Source organism: Acromyrmex echinatior, chromosome 8 (assembly GCF_024713525.1).
Source record: "Acromyrmex echinatior isolate Ae372 chromosome 8, ASM2471352v2, whole genome shotgun sequence".
NCBI lineage: Eukaryota > Metazoa > Arthropoda > Insecta > Hymenoptera > Formicidae > Acromyrmex > Acromyrmex echinatior.
This window is the reverse complement of record NC_141859.1, coordinates 4815191-4836280: the sequence shown is the minus strand read 5'-3', so window position 1 is coordinate 4836280 and position 21090 is coordinate 4815191. Positions and strand designations below refer to the sequence as shown.

The 21090-nt window shown below is 31.5% G+C and overlaps 3 protein-coding genes across 7 annotated transcripts; 2 read left to right on the top strand and 1 right to left on the bottom strand.

Moving 5' to 3' along the window:
* The first annotated feature begins 117 nt into the window (after positions 1-117).
* DNApol-zeta (DNA polymerase zeta catalytic subunit) lies at positions 118-9569 on the top strand. 2 transcript variants are annotated; one of them, XM_087408482.1, is made up of 18 exons: positions 118-1025; positions 1132-1318; positions 1423-1516; positions 1623-2105; positions 2186-2414; positions 2501-3961; positions 4186-4231; positions 4314-5655; positions 5728-5881; positions 6013-6381; positions 6465-6653; positions 6775-7087; positions 7154-7472; positions 7565-7813; positions 7901-8014; positions 8091-8509; positions 8721-8949; positions 9073-9569. In XM_087408482.1, exons 1-18 carry the CDS (start codon positions 887-889, stop codon positions 9253-9255), a joined length of 6519 nt encoding a protein of 2172 aa, XP_087264608.1. In that variant the 5' UTR covers positions 118-886; the 3' UTR covers positions 9256-9569. The 2 variants fall into 2 exon arrangements, with proteins under 2 accessions (XP_087264608.1, XP_087264609.1); XM_087408483.1 differs by having other exon boundaries at positions 886-1025; positions 1485-1516.
* A 625-nt stretch (positions 9570-10194) lies between these two features.
* LOC105144533 (uncharacterized) lies at positions 10195-18563 on the top strand. 4 transcript variants are annotated; one of them, XM_011053491.2, is made up of 15 exons: positions 10198-11187; positions 11744-11845; positions 12208-12332; positions 12405-12585; positions 12664-12767; positions 12980-13096; positions 13173-13288; positions 13358-13400; positions 13539-13772; positions 13867-14209; positions 14367-14883; positions 14961-15703; positions 15989-16071; positions 16449-16614; positions 16850-18563. In XM_011053491.2, the coding sequence occupies exons 1-15, from the start codon at positions 11050-11052 to the stop codon at positions 17930-17932; spliced, it is 4095 nt and encodes a 1364-aa protein (XP_011051793.2). In that variant the 5' UTR covers positions 10198-11049; the 3' UTR covers positions 17933-18563. The 4 variants fall into 4 exon arrangements, 2 of the variants coding, with proteins under 2 accessions (XP_011051791.2, XP_011051793.2); XR_845939.2 differs by having other exon boundaries at positions 10195-11187; positions 12405-12767; positions 16005-16071; positions 16850-16989; XR_845938.2 differs by having other exon boundaries at positions 10195-11187; positions 12405-12767; positions 15966-16071; positions 16850-16989.
* Positions 18564-19303: 740 nt separating this feature from the next.
* Positions 19304-21075, bottom strand: RpS25 (ribosomal protein S25). The gene is made up of 3 exons (XM_011053492.2): positions 20923-21075; positions 19816-19908; positions 19304-19613 (listed from the first exon to the last, which is right to left on the bottom strand). The coding sequence occupies exons 1-3, from the start codon at positions 20923-20925 to the stop codon at positions 19350-19352; spliced, it is 360 nt and encodes a 119-aa protein (XP_011051794.1). The 5' UTR covers positions 20926-21075; the 3' UTR covers positions 19304-19349.
* Positions 21076-21090: the final 15 nt, after the last annotated feature.

Genomic DNA, 21090 nt, shown 5'->3' with positions numbered 1-21090 from the left:
CGTTATATTTTCCTAATTCATTAATACTCGTATTCATAGTTAGGCCTTATATTTAAAGCTTCCTTAAATTTATCTTTAGATACTCTATGAATTATTTCATTGACTGCTGAGCATCTAAAGGTAAATTTAAGCAAGCCTTAAGTACAAAGTCTTACTATGAATACGGGCATATGCCATTTATTTTATATATATGTACGTTTTTTAATTGTATGGTATTTTTTCGAATTTAAGTTATTTATTTTATAAATATGTTGTCCCAAAAGAAAAAAGAAGCTATGTTGCACGATAATAAGAAAATTTTTATTCATACTGTTTTATTCATAAAAATAAAAAATATTTGCTTTTGACAAATGTAAAATACAAGTTTATAAATAATTAAATGCAAAACAGAAAATAAACCAAAAAATTATTTAATAAATTTTATACACTTTTATAGCTTATGTTTAATACTTTAATGATAACTTAAGTTTCATTTTTAATTTGTATACATTTATAATAATTTATGTATCTATATTTATAATAAAACATGTTTTTTAAAATCAAAAGGAATATAATAAAACAAGTGGTTTATTTGGTTTTGATATCGGGTTAAAAGATTTGAGTATTTTTACACTTTCTATGCTATCTCCTTCTCGCACTAAAACCTGGATTAGGTATATATTTATTTCGTTTTAAATGCAGAAAGTGCAGAAACGAACGCACCTATCTACGCCCTCTACTATATTCTGTTTGTTTATATCATCGAATCAACACGCACATGTCTCGATTCTCAATGATCTGCATTTCGTTAGCGGATTCCCGTTATTCTTTTTACCAGAATACTATTACGCTGTTCTATTTTAAACACATTTATTTGTAGTCGTTATACGTATTCTTATTACAGAACATGTTTTCCATCACTTTGGTAAACATTGATAGTTATCAGTCATCCCCGATACCCGAGCTGGATGTGACATTTTCAGAGTTCCGTGGCTCCGAGATAAAAAAAGTACCGGTAATCAGAGCATTCGGTTCAACTGCCACAGGTAAATGAACAAAAATAGCAGATAATCTTATGTTTAGAATATGTTACAGATTATGCTAAGCTGTTATCAAAAAGTTTTGTCATTTATAAAGTTTGACGGTTTCCAGGAAAGAAGACATGCTTGCACATTCACGGTGTCTTTCCATATCTATATGTCCCATGCACTGTCCAAGAGAATATGGATAGCTATGCTTATCAACTGGCTGCAGCGATTGATTCTGCACTCAATACATCTTTTGGTTCCACTTTATCTACCAACCAACATGTGTATAAAATTCAACGAGTATCAGGAATGTAAGCAAAATCAGAATCTTTTATTTTTAATAGAAGAAAGATATTTATTTTTCTTCATTTATTTATTATTTTATTTATTGCGTAATATGTATGTTACTTTGTAGACCTTTCTATGGTTATCATGAGAAAGAACATTTGTTTTTTAAAATATATTTTTATAATCCAGCTATAATTAAAAGGACGGCAGATTTGCTGCAGGTAAATAATTCTGCTTCATTTTTTTGTATAGAAGATATAATCATATAGTACTGTATGTAATTTTAAGAGGAAGATATTGAACAATGTAAAATAAACTTCTTTTCAGAATGGTGTTATTCTTAATCAAACTCTGCAGCCATATGAGGCACACATTCCGTATATTCTACAATTTATGATAGATTACAATCTCTACGGCATGAATTTAATCAATTTAAATAGCGTAAAATACAGACACTCTTTGCAAGGATGTGCAACAGAAGATAGCCAAAACAGATCGTCAATGGATTTTTTAGATTCAGAAGCATATCTTCCGATATCAATAACAAGACAAAGTATGTGCGAGTTGGAAGCAGATGTGTATGCTTCGGAGATTCTGAATAGGCAAAGTGTCAGTGAAAAATTAAAGCTGAATCCCGGTCTTGCTGCGATTTGGAATGAAGAGAAAGCAAGGAGGGCCGAAACTGATCTAGAAAATGCAAAGTCGCAATTATTATATCCCAAAACTCCGAGCAAAATTATTTTACCGCCAACTACCAATGATGTTTATCAAAAGGATCAATTGTTAAAAAGACTGAATGCTATATCACAAGTATTTCACATTGTTTCCATTAGATTATGATAATATAATTAATACGTGTATATTAATTCGGTTTAATTCTTTTATTTTAGACCAACGAGACAATTACTTCAAATACAATGATATCTTCATATCCTATTGAAGTAGAAGAGAATGAAAATATCTTAAATGCATCTCATATTCTAAATCATAGCGAATCTCTTGTATCTGAAGAAAATCTTGAAAGAACAATTTCTGATAATTGTAAATTATTGCAATTGGCATCGTCAGCGTTTTTAGACGCAACTCGAAGTCAAAGTAATATGACAGATACTAGTTTTTGTAAGTATGTTCTATTCACATTACTTAGTGCATTATAAAAATATATATTTATATTAAAGTAAAAATAAAATCTGTTTTGTCTATAGTGGATGCAGATGATATACAATTGGTAGACATGCTAGCTGATTTAGCGGAAAAAAATGAGATTGCGAGTAATGTAGATGACGATAGCGTTCTTGGATCTCAATATTCTATATTTAACGAACGAATTAAGGATGATCCAGAGGAAGAAGAGGTTGAGGATTTAAATATTACAAGTTTTGATCTAGACTTAAGTTCTTGGGAATCAGTGTATAATCAGAGATCCAATCAACATGACAATACGCTAAAAGTTGTAGATAATAAGCAGAACATTGGATCTGCAGATGATTCAAACGTTACTGAAGAAAATGATGTCACGCTCGTGAATTTTCCACAAGTTGATGGAGTTGATGATTTATATGAGATCGTATCAAAACACGAAGAAACTTCAAATAGTTTGAGTAATAAAGATAATATAGCATATTGTATGGCAGTTCAGTACCTTCCTAAAATAATAACTAAAAATTCCAGAAATAACTATGTTTCTGTCATTAATGCAAAAAAAGATTATACCATGTGTACTTTATATAGAAATTTTAATTTAATGGATATTATTAAATATATAAATGTAAATAATCCCAATAGATATCACTTAAGAAAAGAATTATATAACTTTGTAAATAGATATTATTTTCATATATTTTTTAAAACAAGCAAACATTTGCGAGGTATAAATGTAAAGTATCCGCATATTGATATAAGTTTTGTCGCAAGAAAGAATCATTATTTAAAAGACAATAGAAAAAGGATTGTGTATAATAAGAAGACAGAAGAAGAATTATATGTTACTCGATGGCAGTTGCAACTAGATCATCGAGACTTAGATGTTTATGATATAGATGAGATAGAAACCATGGAACATGTTAATTATATAACAAATTATGAAGAAAATAAGTGTAATTGTGAACGAGAATTTAAATCGTGTATTCAAGAAGAAGGACTTTTAAATAGCAATCACTGCTTTTATCATGAACTGTATAATTTTTCAGTAAACTTTACAATATCGAATGTTGATGGGGCTACAGCTGATTCGAGCGATGCTGAATCCGAAGCTGATGTGACAATTGAAAAACAAGAAGAACGCGTGTGCACTTATAAATCTGATAAAAAGAACGTATTACAAAATATAGTTCAGATTACTCCGAAAAAAAGGAAATTTGATTCTCAAGACGACGATCACGAGTCATCCAAAAAACGAAGAAACGTGGCTAAGACGCCAAAAAGAAAATATAATTCTCCAGGCAAGACGTCTCGAAGTCCACAGTTGTCAGGAAATTACTCGCCTCTTAATATTACTATTACATCTCCGAAATCCAGTAAAGATCCTGTTCGACAATGCGAATCTCCGAAAAGAAATCAATACGTACCGACACCTGATATTCCTTCAACTTCTACTACACCAAAACACAAAAAACGTCCGTTACGTGTGAGCTTGCTTCGTGAAAAATTTTTTAACTCGGAATTAGGTAATTCGAGTAGATCAGCTTTAACCGAATAGAAATTCTTTTATTTAATTAGATTTATTCTCATCGATCTATAAATTCATATTGCAAGTAGCTTTATTTTATTTATTAGAAATTAATTTTTTATGGAAATAACATACCATATTTTTGATTTAATAGACATTTTGTTAATAATAATAGGTTTTTACTATTTTTTTATATAAATGAAAGACTTCTTTCTTTTTCAGAAAATAATGGCACTGATAACGATACTTATAATGAAATAAATATTGTGTAAGATCTACATATTTTGTATAGTTAAAAAATTGTAATTATTTAAATTATTTAAGTAATTTTTTAATATGTATATTTGTAGCAATATTGTAAAAATTGATAAGACAACAATGATTCACGAATCATTACAAGATCACCAAAAGGGAACGGAAAGCATTGAAAAATCATTTATTAAAACGAATAAAGAGGTTCGTAAAAGATTATCCTTCTTGGATTATGATGAAGAAGATACTTTTGTAGAATCAGATTTTAACAAGAATCAATCTGAAACTTTAATCGCACCTGGGCATTCGAGTAATCAAGTACATGAAGAGACAGCTACACTTATCTCCAGCAATGCAAACAGTGATGATAGTGTCCCAAACAGTCAATATACAGAAAAAAGTATTAATGATGTATCTCCCGAAAGAAACTATACGTCAGACATACAAAACTTAGCAAAGAAATTTATAAAAACTCATAATGACGTTATTCCTGAAACTGATCTAGACGACGATGAAGAAGATGTATGTAACATAACTTTCACCCAACATCTCAACCAAAAAATAGAGAGCGACAGTCAAAGCAGTTCGTTGTCAGAGCAGAGGGCTCGTCGTTCATCGAAAAATGCGATAATTACAATTACTACGAAATACAAGCCTCCTAGTCCTGGAAGGATTCTGGAAAGTATGACGATGTACGGCATTCCGAAATGTAGATCGCAAAAACCGTTTTTCGGCAATAAACTCGATCTCGCGAAACAGAAAGAATTCTTGAATACTAACGCTCCATATTTCGATGAACCCGCGTTTAAATCTAGTCTGGAAGAAATCACGAGTATTAAACTGTGGCGAAGAATGAAGGTCAATGAATTTTATCCGTCTGGAGCGAATATAAAATCTTATCATATCAAACGGACGCTTGCAGGATATAATTCGTTAATGATTAAACCACTTATGGCACCACCATCTTCTAAGAATGTTAGAGATTGGATTAGAGCTAAAAAATACATATCGAAACAAAATTCTGATACCAAATCATGTAAGCAGAATAAAGAAAAGGCGTTAAATGTACAAGATGTACAGCATCCGTTGATTAATGCCACTAACAAAGAGATTAAATCTCAACCAGGGACGTCTAATAATTTAATCAGTAATGATTCAAACGTGGAGCGTCATATAGATTCACTAATGCCTCAACAAAGCATGTTGAATAAAACATCTGACGAAACCAAGAAATTAGAGACACAAAATTCTAATGATTCATTGATATCAGAAAAGAGTTTAGATCCTTCTTTAAAAAGAGCACTGGCAAATCCATTATTACATAAACAGGATAAGACACAACTAGGTGTTTCGTATGGTCAAATTGAATGTTCATCTAAAGGAAGCTATGGAAGTAATGTCTCAAACGAAAATCTTCAAAAAGCTAGAGCAGTAACAGTAGTATGTTATTTTAATTTTATTTGTATATAGCAAATCTAGAGCTCATTTCACATTTCTTTAAATTTTCTGCAGCATCAGTATTTAACGTTATTGTCTCTCGAAGTGCACGCTGTTACTCGAGAAGATCTTCTCCCTGATCCGCAGTATGATTCTATTGCTGCATTATTTTACGCACTTTACAACGACGCTCCAACAGATGCTACGACAAATGAGCAGATAGAACATGGTGATTAATACTAATAATTTTGTGAACAATATTTTATATCTCTCGAAACTTCGCTTTGCGAATTGAGAAATTTAATATTTCTTCAAGTATAATGAAAACTTATCCAGATAATATGTTTTTTTTTGTTTTAGCCGCTATAATTGTAAATTCTAACTCTATAAGTGCAAGACTCAACAAGATCCATTCTGCTAGTGCGAGGTGTCCAATTCTATATGTTGCAACGGAACAGGATGCATTCAACAGCCTTGTAAAATTGATTGAGCGGCACAATCCAGACATTCTACTTGGCTGGGAAGTGGAAGCTCTTTCATGGGGTTATGTTTTTCAACGAGCATTTTATCTTGGTCTCAATAACTTTCCATTGAGAATCTCGAGGGTTCCACACATGCAAATATATTCCAAATCCGATGCTCACGCGATTGAAAAGGACGACATAGGTGATGTAAAAGTATCTGGTCGCAATCTCCTCGATGTCTGGAGGATTATGAGACATGAAGCAGGTGAGATATTTTCTATATCTTTTAATATCACTTTATATTTTTTTCTATTCAAAAGTATATAAGAATAATTTAATTTCTTCCAGCATTATTAACATACACCTTTGAGAACGTCATGCATCATGTTTTATATGAAAGAGTTCCGTGTCCTTCCTTCAAGACGTTATCCACTTGGTGGAAACAGGAAAGCATGATAATAAAAAGCAGAGTTATACATCATTATATCGTCAGAGTTGTGGGTACTCTCAAGCTTCTAAGTCATTTGGATGTTATAGGTGAAAAATTAAAAATTCAAATTCTCTTAAATTTTCTCTTTATATTTTTATAATATTTATTGTATTATTATTTATTCCCAACTTTTTAAATTCATTATTTTATTTTGAAGTTTCATTATAGGTCGCACATGTGAACTCGCTCGACTTTTCGGTATACAATTTTATGAAGTTTTCTCGCGAGGCTCGCAATTTCGCGTGGAGTCTATAATGCTCAGATTAGCGAAACCTATGAATTACATTCCAATCTCGCCATCCATACACCAGAGAGCTAAGATGCGAGCTCCAGAATGTCTGCCATTGATCATGGAACCCGAATCTAAATTTTATACCGATCCATTGATCGTGCTTGATTTCCAAAGTTTATATCCGAGTATGATCATTGCTTATAACTATTGTTTCTCTACCTGTTTAGGGAGAATAGAACACATAGGCCAGTGAGTATATTTATAATATTGGAAAAATCAGATTAAACTCATTAATTTCATATTTTCCTCTATTAGATACGGGCCGTTCGAGTTTGGTGCAGCAACGTTAAGAGTAAGGAAGAATACGGCATTAAAGTTGCAAGATAAAATAAACTTTTCACCTTGCGGCGTAGCCTTTGTAAAGAAAGAGGTACGTCAAGGAATACTACCGCGTATGCTTTCGGAAATTTTGAATACGCGTCTGATGGTGAAGGAATCTATGAAGCTGCATCCAGCAGAAAATCGTACGTTGCAGCGCGTTCTTCATTCTCAGCAATTGGGTCTCAAGTTAATTGCAAATGTTACTTACGGCTATACATCCGCTAATTTTAGCGGTAGAATGCCATGTATTGAGGTACAATGTTTTAATGAGATATATAAAGATAGAATAATTTGACAAAATTTTTTAACATGCTGCGAAAATGATTTTATAACATTTTTTAATAGATAGGTGATAGCGTAGTTAGTAAAGGGCGAGAGACATTGGAACGTGCGATCAAATTGGTAGAAACCACACCAAGATGGGGCGCACGAGTAGTTTATGGGGATACAGATTCTTTATTTATACTATTACCTGGAAAATCTCGAGAAGAAGCTTTTACTATCGGCGAGGAAATCGCAGATGCTGTTACCGCAACTAATCCCCCGCCCGTGAAGCTTAAATTTGAGAAAGTTCTTCATCCATCTATTTTGCAAGTAAGATATTAAAAAATAACAAGATTAATGATTACTATATATAAAGTAAAGATCACAATGATCATATTGTTAAATTTAAAATTTTAGACAAAAAAACGATATTGCGGATATATGTATGAAACTCGCGATCAAGAGAAGCCCGAGTTCCTGGCTAAAGGGATCGAGACGGTTCGCAGAGATGGATGTCCCGCAGTTTCTAAAGTAAAAAAAGAAGAACGATAAACACGCTAAGAAGAAAATCCTTATAACTTTAATGTTAAATATTCGCATATTGCAGATACTTGAAAAAGCCCTCAAAATTTTGTTCGAGACGAAGGATGTCTCTCTAGTGAAGCAGTATGTAATCAGGCAATTTGACAAAATCTTTCAGCGGCGCGTATCCATCCTGGATCTTACATTCGCGAAAGAATTTCGTGGAATGCACGGATACAAAGCCAACGCTTGCGTGCCAGCGTTGGAGCTAACACGTAGGTTGATCAAGAAGGATCCTCGCGCTGTGCCGCGCACCAGCGAGCGTGTTCGCTATGTCATTGTCGCAGGTGCACCAAATCAAGCGCTCATCCACTGCGTGCGCACGCCGATGGAAGTTGTCGCCGATCCGTCATTAATTCCGAACTCTGTGTATTACATAACGAAAGTCATCATACCGCCTCTCAATCGCTGCTTTAATTTATTCCGAATCGACATTAATGCGTGGTAAATGTGAAAGCTGTGAAGATTACTTGTGAATATTTAAACGACATATTTGTGTACTTCAAATAATCTTGTTCTCTTATTATAAAAAAAATACTATAATGTAACCATTGAATACTCTCTTGAAGAATACTCTCTCGAGTTTTTAAATAACATAATGATAACACGCGTAATTACTGATTCATCGAATTGTAATCGAATATCGCACTTGCAGGTATAAAGAAATCTCCCATCGTTCAAATTTCGATAATATCGCACATTTAGGAGGAGACAATCCAAAGTCCACTATTCGCCAGTTCTTCAGTTCCGCGTCGTGCATTACCTGTGGAGAACAGACCAATAAAGAAATTTGTCCAGATTGCCTTTTGCAGCCAAGCCGGACTGTCCTCGTACTTCTCGAAAAGATAAAACAATTGGAAAGAAATCATCAACAAATTACTGCTGTAAGCATAAAAGAGAAGAGATTTATGCGAACAAGCATAAATTTTTTCTTAGACGTGAATATTTATATTAAGCTATATATTGTGGCTAATAATCATTATTTAATTTTAATGAACTTTTTTCAGATCTGTCATTCCTGCATTGGACGATTGGGTAACATAGAATGCGTGTCTTTGGACTGTCCTGTTTTATACCGAATGGCACAAGTTCGTAAAGAGCTTGCGCAAGTTTCCTATCTGAATAATATTATTTATGGAAATAATTCCAGTGGAATCAAGGAATTAAATGCAGTTGCTGAATGGTATTGATTACAAAGGAAATAAATTTTTGTACTTGATATACATACGCAATTAAAAGAAAATCAGTGCTCTAATTTCAATTGAATTATAAATATTTTTTGTACAATAATACTGTTATCATTATTGTAAATACTGTAAGTCATTTCCACCAATATAAGAGTAACTTTAATTTTGGTTTAATTTATTGTTTAGCTTTTTTTTATTTTTAGAATTAAAAATTTTAAAAAAGTTAATAAATTGAATCGAGAGAGTTAATCTTACATTGGTGGAATCAGACCTCAATGATGAATTATTTTTACAATTAAATATTTTAAATTGAATAATACATGAATTTTAATTAAATTCCCATTATTTCTATATCAATTATCTCGCTCATATATTTTTATACGTATATATCAATACTAAATTAAAAAAATTACTTCTTTCTAATTTATAGATAATGTTTCCTAATTTATAGATAATAACTTACATATTTTACATTGCTTTTGTACATAAAAAAGTGTAAATTTAACATAAATATATAATAATAATAATATGTAAAATTTCTATGTAAAGTTCAAAAAACATAATCTTGAAAAGCGGCATAACTTTTGTTCAAATTAATATTTATAGATATTAATGCTTATAAATTAAATTAATTAATTAATTAATTTGTTAACTATTATTTAATTATTATTATTATTAATTCAATTATTATTATTAATTAATTAATTTAATCAATTATTATTTAATTATTATTTAATTTTGAAATTAATATTTATATTTATAGATAGGAGAAAAGATAAAAACTGTCAATCTGTAAACTGACAATCGGTAAACACAGTCGAAATGTCAATATTATAATTATTTGTCGAATTCATAAATACGACCTGTTTAGCTGAATTTTTGCCACTTCATCTTTCTTCCTTTTCTCTTCAAGAGGAAAGTAGAAGAAAGATGAACTGATGCAAAAATTAAAAAAAATGGGCCTATTGTAACGAAAATTTATAAAATGCTATTTTCATATAAAGAATGGATATGCGATTGGTTGTTGATTCGTGAAATAACAAATGAGAAATGCATATTCTTCACAGCTGCTTCGTCGCAACCAATCAGTGATGAGCGATCAACAGTTTCGTCAAGCTTCGTTTTCCCTCCAAATTAATGGAAGCAAATTGATACTAGTCCACGTCATAGACGTATAAATATTTAAAAAGATCGTACGCCTCACGTGAATGAGACGAAAATCTGAGGAAAGGATAACTTTCCTCGTTGTTAAGTCATGAATCTGATAAGAATAGAGAGAGACATCAAATTACCGTAATGGTTAGTAGTAGTAATTCGCAGAATTAAAGCGCCTCGATTACTGTCGATCGCTGTTCCTGTCAGCGGCATTGTTGGAAACGTCTTACTGGAACGGTTATCAACACTATTAACGCTGTTCAGATTCAAGGCGCTTTTGTTTGTGGCTCTCGTTTGTCCTCTCCACGTGAATAGTTCAATGATTTTGAAAATTTTAAGCACTTCTGGAGAAAACGTCACGTCCTGACTTGCGACTTTTGTGATTCTTTTACAGTAATTGTTGTATGTACGCCATATATATGATGCGAGGTGAATACTGTGAAGTTTCCATCTCCATTAGATCTGCTAGATAATCATACCAAACCGTTTCGCGGCATATTTGTGTCACGTCCGTGTCGTAACACAGTTAGCAGATTCTGTTGTGACAGTGAGATGCTCGAGTTTATCATTGTGTTGCCACCCCGGCCGAGCATTGTTCGGCTGTGACTGTTCGCGAGCTCCTGCTTCTGTTATTCAAATACAATGTCCTCGAAGAACAGATCATCCTCTTCTAAGGTTCATCCTCCGGTCTGTTCCTTCTGCAATTTGGCCGAGGACAATGAGCTGGAATATGGAAAGATCTATGAGCACAATGGGATTGCCACTCACTATTATTGTTTGGTAGGTTTTCGATGTTGCGATAATCTTGAATATATCAAGACGCTAGTCTATCTGATCTCTTTTATGAGTGTGTCCAAAAGATATCTAGGTTTAAAAGATGTCTGTTTATTGTAAAACTTTCACCAAATATTAAATATAAATCTGTTTCAAAAGTGTATACTAGCTTATAGAAAACAAACTTTGAGATAAACACTAGAGAGATAGGAATATCTTCAAAATTATTGTTTTTTATCTACTTATGCCAATATAGATTAATTTTAACCTCATTTCAACTTACTATTCATCTTTTTCTAATTCTAAAAATTAGAAACAGATTAAGTATAAGAGTTTTTTTCACCAACTTCTAATTAAATCAATTGATGATTGACTTGCAGAGGTGCTAACAGCAGTTTAATATATTTTTTTAGACTGTATGTTTAGTTCTCACATTGTGGCAGTTAAGTCAACCATCGATTAACATTAATCGGAATTGGTAAAAGAGGCTCTAAGTTGAATCGAGATTAAAATTAATCTACATTGATGAAAATGGACATTAATCATACAAATTTTCTTTTAGCTCTTGTCTTCGAACATGGAACAGAAAGGAAATGATGACGAAGGCATACTTGGATTCCTTGCTGAAGATATACAAAAGGAACTTCGTAGGGGAAAGAGATTGGTACATATATTAAAAGTATCATAATAGGTGTTTTCCATTTAATGACACATGTCGACACAAACATTTTTCTTTGCAATCTATGAGTAACAAAGATTAAGAATGATACTTGTGTTGACTTGTTTTACCAAATGGAAACACCAGTTCTATTGCCAAAGTTTCATAATTTTTTTAAGTTGGGGTCTTTCCTTATAAATTCAATTTCCTTATAATTTTGTAAGTAAATAAAGTTAATAGTAAATCTCATATTCCTTTAACACATAAAAAATATATTTTTGTTACGAGTTGAGTATTTTAAAATTATATTTGTGCTTGTTAAACTTCTAATAAACATTCTAACGAATGAGATTTTAATGAAATTTTAGGTATGCTCGTACTGCAAAAAGCAAGGTGCTACTTTAGGTTGTTGTAACGTAAGATGCAAACGGATCTTTCATTTTCCTTGTGGCATGAAAGCTGGTTCTCTGCATCAGTTTTTCGGTGAATTTAGGTAAAAGAAAAATACCAAATTAATCGATTATGATTGCACTGATCGTCGAATAATTTATTTGGAATGTTTCAGATCATATTGCATAAACCACAGGCCGAAACAAAAGATTGATGAACAGGTTCTAAAGCAGGCTGCCGCAGTAGATGTAATGTGTTATATTTGTTATGATAAAGTTAATACTAATGACTTTGTGAAAACATTATGGGCTCCCTGTTGTAAAAAAGATGCATGGTTTCATCGCATTTGTGTTCAGGTTAATCTTAATATGGCTTCATACTATTTTTTTAATATGAATACAGATTTATATATCCAAGACTCTCTCATTTTTCAGCAACTTGCATTGAGTGCAGGGTATTTTTTCAAGTGTCCCTTATGTAACAATAAAAAAGATTTTCAAAAATCTATGTTAGAATACGGCATTTTCGTGCCAAGTCAGTAAGTATGGCAAAACAAAATTCAGCAGTCATTTATTTTTACTTTCTTTACAACTCGTTAAGTTTTGTAAATTTAGTTGTTGGTATAAGTTAGTAGAAAAATACTTTAGCAGAAACTTACTTTAAATATTTACTATGCTATACTAATTTGTTATATATACAAAAAACGTATAAAATACATAACAGCATATAAGAATTTTTTTATATAATTAGAGATGCTTCGTGGGAATTGGAACCAAATGCATTTGAAGAGCTTCTGTATAGGCATGATCAGTGCGATGCACCGAAATGTCTTTGTCCAAAGGGAAGGAAGTATACAAGTACTAACGCGTAAGTAATAATTGCTTATAACGATATTAAAGCTATATATGCTATACAAGAAACAAAATATTTTTAAAATATATAGTAAATGGGAATTGGCCCTATGTCGTACTTGCGGTTCACAAGGTATCCATATGTCTTGCGGACAGTTGAAATGGGCTAATCCGGTGTGGGAATGCGAAGAATGTACATCTATATTAAGTAAGCATATTGTAAGAGAGAAATACATTCTAATTATGACATTTGTCTTATGTATTTTTTTTTATAAAGGTAATGATCGTGTAAAACTAGGCAACAGTTCTGCAATAGGCAGGTATGCATCGTGTCTATTTGTTAATCTTACAAATGGTAGAAAATTCCTAAAATGGTTATCTTGAACTGTTATAATCGAACAAATAACATCTTGCACATTTAACATGTCTAATCTATATATCTTTTTTCTTTCTTTTAGTACTAGTCAAAATAAGGATTCTGATTCAGATTTAAATTCAGACTCAGATTCAGATTCAGATTCAGATTTGGATAGTGATACAGATATCTCTGTAGGAACTGACTTCCCTATGCCATGCGCCTTGACTGATTCATCTTCCACTTCTTCCTTGGAGTCTATTCTGGATAATATTAATTTGCGACCTGGACCACGTTCTTTTAAGTTACAACAGCAAATGATCAAACTAGGCCAATGGTTAATAATAACGATAATAGATTGTGATAACGATAGAAAATATTTCAATTTTATAGGACATATGCTAGATGTAATGTACTATTTTACTTAACAGGTTGGACTTAACAAGTACTGTGCTTGAAAAGAATATAGCTGCTATTGAAACTAGTACGAAAGATGAATCATTATCAAAAAATGAATTCTTATCAAAAAATGATGACGAGAAGAAGGAGCCATTGATAAGTGAAGAAAGCAAGGAAAGTAAAGAAAATATTCTTCAGCGAGAAAGTAAGGAAGATAGCTTCCAGAAAGAAAAACAGTTGCATCTTCAAGGAAAAAATAAGGAAGATAGCCCCCGGAAAGAAAAACAGTTGCCCAGCAAAAATGATGAAAAATCTCAGCCGATTCAGACGAAGACGGATGTTATCATAATTGAAAGTGATGACGATGATGTAGAGGTAAATGATTAATTAATTAGAAAGAGGGAAATTTAAAAAATTTGAATTATGCTTTTAATAAATTTATGATTAAAAGCATCGAATTTTCGTTAAACAAAATTATATGCGTTATCGTAAATTTACTGTTTAATTTACTGATATTGATTTACTTTTACAGCTTATTTCATTAACACAAAAAACGAATCTTTCATCTGTTCACATGAAGCAGCTTACACAATTTGGCAGTTTATGTCTTCCTAGCACATCAACATCGAAGAAGTTAAATGCAACAGTGGGATCTAAAAGCCAAAGTATAGCGACAATTGATTTATTAGAAAAGGATTATATCCATTTATCAAAACCTATTGCATCAGAAAGAGAAACTTCGAAGAAAAACGAATCTACCATCTCCAAAGACCAAATCGATGTACTTACATCACAAGAATCTACATTAGATCTAATTACTTCAAACGATGTGAAAACGGACACGGAAAAAACAAGCGAAACGTCATTTATGAATATCAAAATTACTAATGTTGTTTCTCTGCCACCTGAAGTGTTCGAAAATGTACCTGATGTTATATGTGACAATATCACATTACATGCGAATACCACTAATACCTCGCCTCTTTCTATAAATGAAAAATTGGAGCAACTCGTTACCTCTGTCTCGTCGAAGCGTAGCATGCACGAAGGTAATTTATGGAGAAAAAGAAAAGGAAGTTTATTATGTTGTGTATTATGATTGATAACATTATATTATATTTTTCAGCGAGTAACATTAACAACTGCAAGAAGATCAAAAGAAATAATTTCGACGAAAGATTGTTTGAAACATGTTCTCGAGTCGGAACTACAGTATCTGATAGAAATGAGACAAATAATACTCAAAATGATGCAAAAAATAGTACAAATAATATAGATAGGCAGCAAAGTGAAAGAACATCTGCAAACAAGTTTATTCCGTTGTTAAGTAAGAATTCAGCAAATAATTTATCTTCACAACACAATTATATACAAATTAAGGCAAATGATGTGCAACATATGAATCAAATTTTATCAAATTTGGAAGGAAACGCTGTACATGTTAATCTAAACCAGAGGAACGAAAATCGTGTCACACAAGCAAATACGACAGAATTTGTAACTTTCACTAAGAATAATCCAGTTTTGTTACCAATTGGTAGTTATTATCTTCAACAAATACCTAACCCGAATTTTACGGCCATTGATCAAAATGATAGAAGAAATGAAACAAACTTGTATGGTATATCATCGAATAGCGTAATTCTACCGCGTGTGAAAGATAATATCACTGTGCTTAATAACTCAACAGTACTTAGCAATCCTCTGCTCGTAAATCAACCAGTAATGACCAATGTAACTGCGCCTATTCTGAGCGACAAACGAATAGTAACAGTAAATCAACAAGAAGCTGCCTCAAGGAAAGATGTACCTACTAGTACATCTAGTATTGAGGACATTTCCACAAACAAGACGACACACAAGAAGAACGTAAGTAATTCAAGAACTTCAACAATTACCATGTTGAATATCCAGTCGAAAACTAAAAATGTTTCATAAAATGCACATAAAATAAATTTCCGGAACTAAAATATCATTATTAGTATGATTAACGTTAAAATATTTTTATATAATAAATCTTCGTGAAGATACCGCGTTTTTAATTAAGTAAAATAGAAATATATTCTGGCGAGAAACACGGTGCGGGGAGTATGAGTTGTTGTAAATCGGTTTCCCCGTACCTCTTCTCCAGTGTATATCTTGCGATTCTAACAGTGTGACGGGGATGCAGGCACCAGACCTGCTGAGACTGAATCTACCAACAATAAGAAAGCTGACCCATCAAATTATTCCCACAGGTGAGTACATTTTTAAGTGTTCAACGATTAACTTCGGTTCTTGTTGTAAGTTGTTTGTATACCTAGAAAAAAATTATATAAATTGAAAAAATCGTTTCTTTCGTTGATTTTTTTAAGTTAAAGTAAAAAAACCTTTGAGTTTATTTTCTCCTCAGAAGTATTTTTATTTCAACTTAAAAAAATTAACGAAAGAAACAATTTTTTCAATTTATATAACTTTATAATTTGATTTCAAGAAATGACATTCAAATCGAAGAAACTTTTCTCTGAGTGTAAATGATTGACAAATCAACACGATGAAAAAGAATGAAAATTGAATTCTATATATGAATGATGAAATCTTTTTTGTGCATTAATATTAATTTATTATTGTATAGTGTCTTCGACAAACAAACCGTTGCCCGTCAAAGATCTAGCGCAACCTGCAGTGTCTTCCCACAAATCACTAACAACCATACCACATGTCATCGACCTGGACTGATACCGCGTTACGTGAATCTACAGGACCTGAAATTTCGAGTCTGCGCATCGAACAATATTGAAGTATGTTTTAATAGATTTTATTGATAACAACAAACAATAAAACTTGGGATATAATTAAGAAGCAGGCAATAAGAACACAGAATAACAGATTCAACTTATCAAGAATTATATATTCAAGTATACAAGTATTTTTAAATCTATTGTTCCCTATTCCTTGTTTATGATTTGAAATTGTCTTAGACTTCATTTATCAATTTTTGTCATGCATTAATTTAATTATATTTTTTTTGTTTAGATGATCTTATACGATACGTTCTCCGTAAATATTTCGATGAAGAACCTCAAGGAAAGTAAGAGATTGGCAGATGTAGCTGCATCGCGGGAAACAAAAAAAATGTCTACCATTGCATCTCGTGAAGCTTCGTGCAGTTCAGATATCAACAATATTACAACTGAGAGACATTTTTGCTCTTTGAAAAATGAAAATTTTTTAATTAATGACAAAATGTACATAGCGCACAGTCGGGATGATGCTAAAGAGAATTTAAATCCGATCAGATCTAAAGTACTATCGCATAACGATACATTAGACAATGTGAACACGACAACTAATATTGAGCAATACAGCGCAATGAATAACTATTTTAAAAATGAGAATGACAGTGAGACGTGTCTCGTTTCAAGTGATACTAATGTAAGTGTATTAAATCGAACAATTTGCAATACGAATGTAGATACTATTGTACCGCTTATTTCGAACCAAGGTTCACGAGTTAGTTTAGAAACTGTACAGCAACATAAACAAGCGTCTATACACAGTATAATTTCTGTGCATACAGAAGAAAAGTCCAGGGCTCAACTATTTTTCAAGGAGACTAATAGAATAGTACACAGTGTTGATTTTGATTTAAATGTTAATATGAATAAAAACATTGAGAAAATATCGCAAAATGATATCACTGTTCTGAATCAACATACTGATGAAATTGATAATGATCATACAGACGATTCTCCGACATCACAGAACGGTTTAAAACATTTAAATAGTATGAACGTCAAGTCGAAAATCAATAATCAGAACGTCACGCGTGTCTCGAATATTGCAAAGTTTAATGAACATAGTATCCTAAGTAAGCAGATCGATGCGTGCAATTCTAAAAAGTTCATTCAATGCATAGCATTTCAAGAAAATACTGTACGTCGTAATGGTGAGACTAGGATAAAAAATAATGAATTTTGTCTCAAAGTGAGTATAGATTTATGTAAGATACAAAACCTAATTGACTCTAAACCGGAATTATTTAAAAATCCAAAGCACGCTAATGATCAATGGCATACGCACACAAATCGATTATCTGGCTTAGATAACTATGTTTGACAATAGGACACTGTGATATTGAGAATAGAAATAGGGTGATTTCCAGCAAGAGACACGTATGATACAGTGTAACACAATGAATCATTACATCCTTGGTATTTGTCAATGTTAAATGAAGTTGACATGATCATTATGTCGTATTTGTTGGAAAGCACCAATAATAATTATCCGTCTAAAAATAGGGATAATTACAGAACTCAAATTACGTGTACATCAAACGGATGCAATAAAATGTTATCCCCGATGCAAATACGTATCCTAAAATATCAAATTTTAAAGGGATTTAAAACATTTCAATAAAAATACCTCAGATAGAGAGTTAACATGGAAAACATTCTGTATGATAAAAAATAGGAGAAATAGTATAAATAGTATGAATAATATAAATAAAGCAGAAAATAGTAATATTTGTTGATTTATATGGTTTTAGAATAAATTGGACAATTCGAATTTATTTTCTAATTAAGTTTTATTTTCTATTTTCTGCTAATTTTCTTCTGCTATGAATTATCTATAAATATAATTGCCAAATTCTATGTATTAATATTAATATTGTTCCTTAATATAAAACAAAACTTATTTTTTATGTTATACTAAAATGTAATAAAATGATAAATTTATTTAAATATAACTTCTCTACCTTTTTGTAATATTTTTTATAACGATTAAAAAATTAAATCCTGCTTCTTAACTTGCTTAAAGAACTTCTATATATTTTCTTCTTACAGCCATCTTGAATTATGCCATCAAAAATAAGAAACATATTATTTTCTTTTTCTTGTAATATATGTCAAAATAATTTTTTTGCAGGTTCAATAGTTTGATAAATTGATATTCACAAAATAATTGATAAAAAGTCAGACTATTCATAAAAATATAATTACTAATTCTGTATTCATTTTTATCGGAGATGTGTGGATGGTGTGATACAAAAAAATATGTACATGGAATTATAATGTGCTTACTAATGTACAGTAATAAAAAAAATATCGACTATTTTAATATAATTTGTCAATTCATCATGTTAAATGTAAATAAAGACATTCCAACAAATTAATTTATTACAATGTATTGTGCAAAAAATTTGATTTTTCACTTTCAACGCGATCAGATGCTATCAGAAAAATAAAGTCTATTTTATTTAGAAATTGTTCAAGAATAAAAATTCTTTTATTATGGGTTTTCATTGATTTTTTTAACTAGCTTTTGAATTATCCAATATGTGCATTACCATACACAAAATATTTTTTAATTAATACTGAAATAAATTAAATTTTATCATCAAATGATATTTGTAATTATGTGTGAAAACTAATTAATAATTAGTAATTAGTTAATAGATTGTAAACATATGGTTAGAAGAGTATAGAATTGTATCTTGGTTTAAAATTTTTTTTATTAAATTGATGTTTACATATTATACTGCTGGGTCATCTCCCTTAGTAGTACGTGTATAGATAAGTTGTGCATGATGTTGCACGACTTGCTTGATGAAGCCTTTCTGTTGAAGTTCTATCAGTGCCCGTCTTGCGAGAGATCCCCTAATTTTTAACCTTTCGCTAACAATCGACGGAGTAATCAATTTGTATTGCGGTACTTCTCTCAATAGCTTCTCATATGTGAGTTTGTCGAAGAGTACTTGATTGTTTAACTTATCACGTACTTTTCCTTTGGACCACTTCTACAAGAATACGAAGAAAGAGAACATTATCAAAACGATTTTAACGTTATATTAAAAATAACAAGAAAAAATCTAATCAAATCTCATCAGACTCATTAAATCAGTTTTTACTTCCATAGCTATTCAAGTTGAAAAATGTACATCAAATGAGATTAATTGCTTGAAATTATCCATCATGAGTGTTATATTGAGATATACAAACCTTCTTCTTGGCCTTTCCACCAGATCCACCCTCCTTCTTCTTCTGGGTTTTCTGAGGCTGTTTAGAGGAACTCTTCGTATCTTTTTTGGGCGGCTGTAATAAAAGATCAAACATAAGACACGTTTGAAAGATAAAATTTGATTGTATCCAAGAGTTATGATCAGACTCATTAAATCAGTATTTTACTGTCATAGTATTTATCTAGAAAATAACTGGTCATCATAAATTTTACCAAAAATATAGATCTATACATATCCACAAAAAAATCTCTTTGATATTTTGGAGAGGTACTGTCTGAATTATTTTATATATTGTTTAAACTTACTTCTTTAGTGCTTTCTTTGTATCTCAAATCGAAAGATTGAAAGTATTTTGTATTTAGTAATTCAAATAATAAGATTGATTGTCAATCTTAGCATTTGAAATACAAAATACAATTATGTTTCTCAAATGAAAATACTTCATTACTTCATATGTCTCAGCCCTGGTAACAGTGCTATAGTAATAACTCTACCTGAGCTTGTTCTCTTTAGTTGAACTTCTTGCACGACTTATATTTCTTTTTTTCTTTTCATATTGAAGAGAAAGAGAAAATATATACAAAACTTTTAGCTGAAAACAGACTTCTGAATGCAACCCAGAATGTGATATTTAAAATTCAAAGAGACTGAAAAAAGAGAACGACACGTTTGCATTCAAATTTGTGCAAAGACATCGTTTGGAGTTTATAGAGATATTAACAGACAGTAAACTTCATTTCAAGCATAAGAAAAAAAAAGACAGGTTATGTTATCGACGTGATAATCTCTAGTTATTTATTTTAATATATTCTTTGAATATAATCATTATCTTGCTTTTAGCATTAAATATTATACCATTATCAAACTAAAGTAAAAACATGAAGCAAAAAAATGAAATTTGCTGTAGCAACGTGGAGGATCCAATGACAAGAAATGCTTTTCGTATGTAAACATGATGCACCGACGCGTAACTCGTAATCTAATAAAAATTTACCATTTTTCATGAGGCTCTCATATTCTACGTAATATCTATGGATCTTTTACGGAATCGTATTGAAAATGTCGCACAGTTAACACGTGAACTTACCATGGTGGCTGTCGCGTGAAAAAGAAAAGGGAAGTAGACTTCGTCATGGCGTGTCCGCGTGACGTCATTTCCGCTGGCGACAGCAATCGTCGCGCCATCTACGTCAATTCTCCCGGCTCGAATCCAGTAACTACTGACAACTACGTTGATCGAAGTCACGGCGACGTG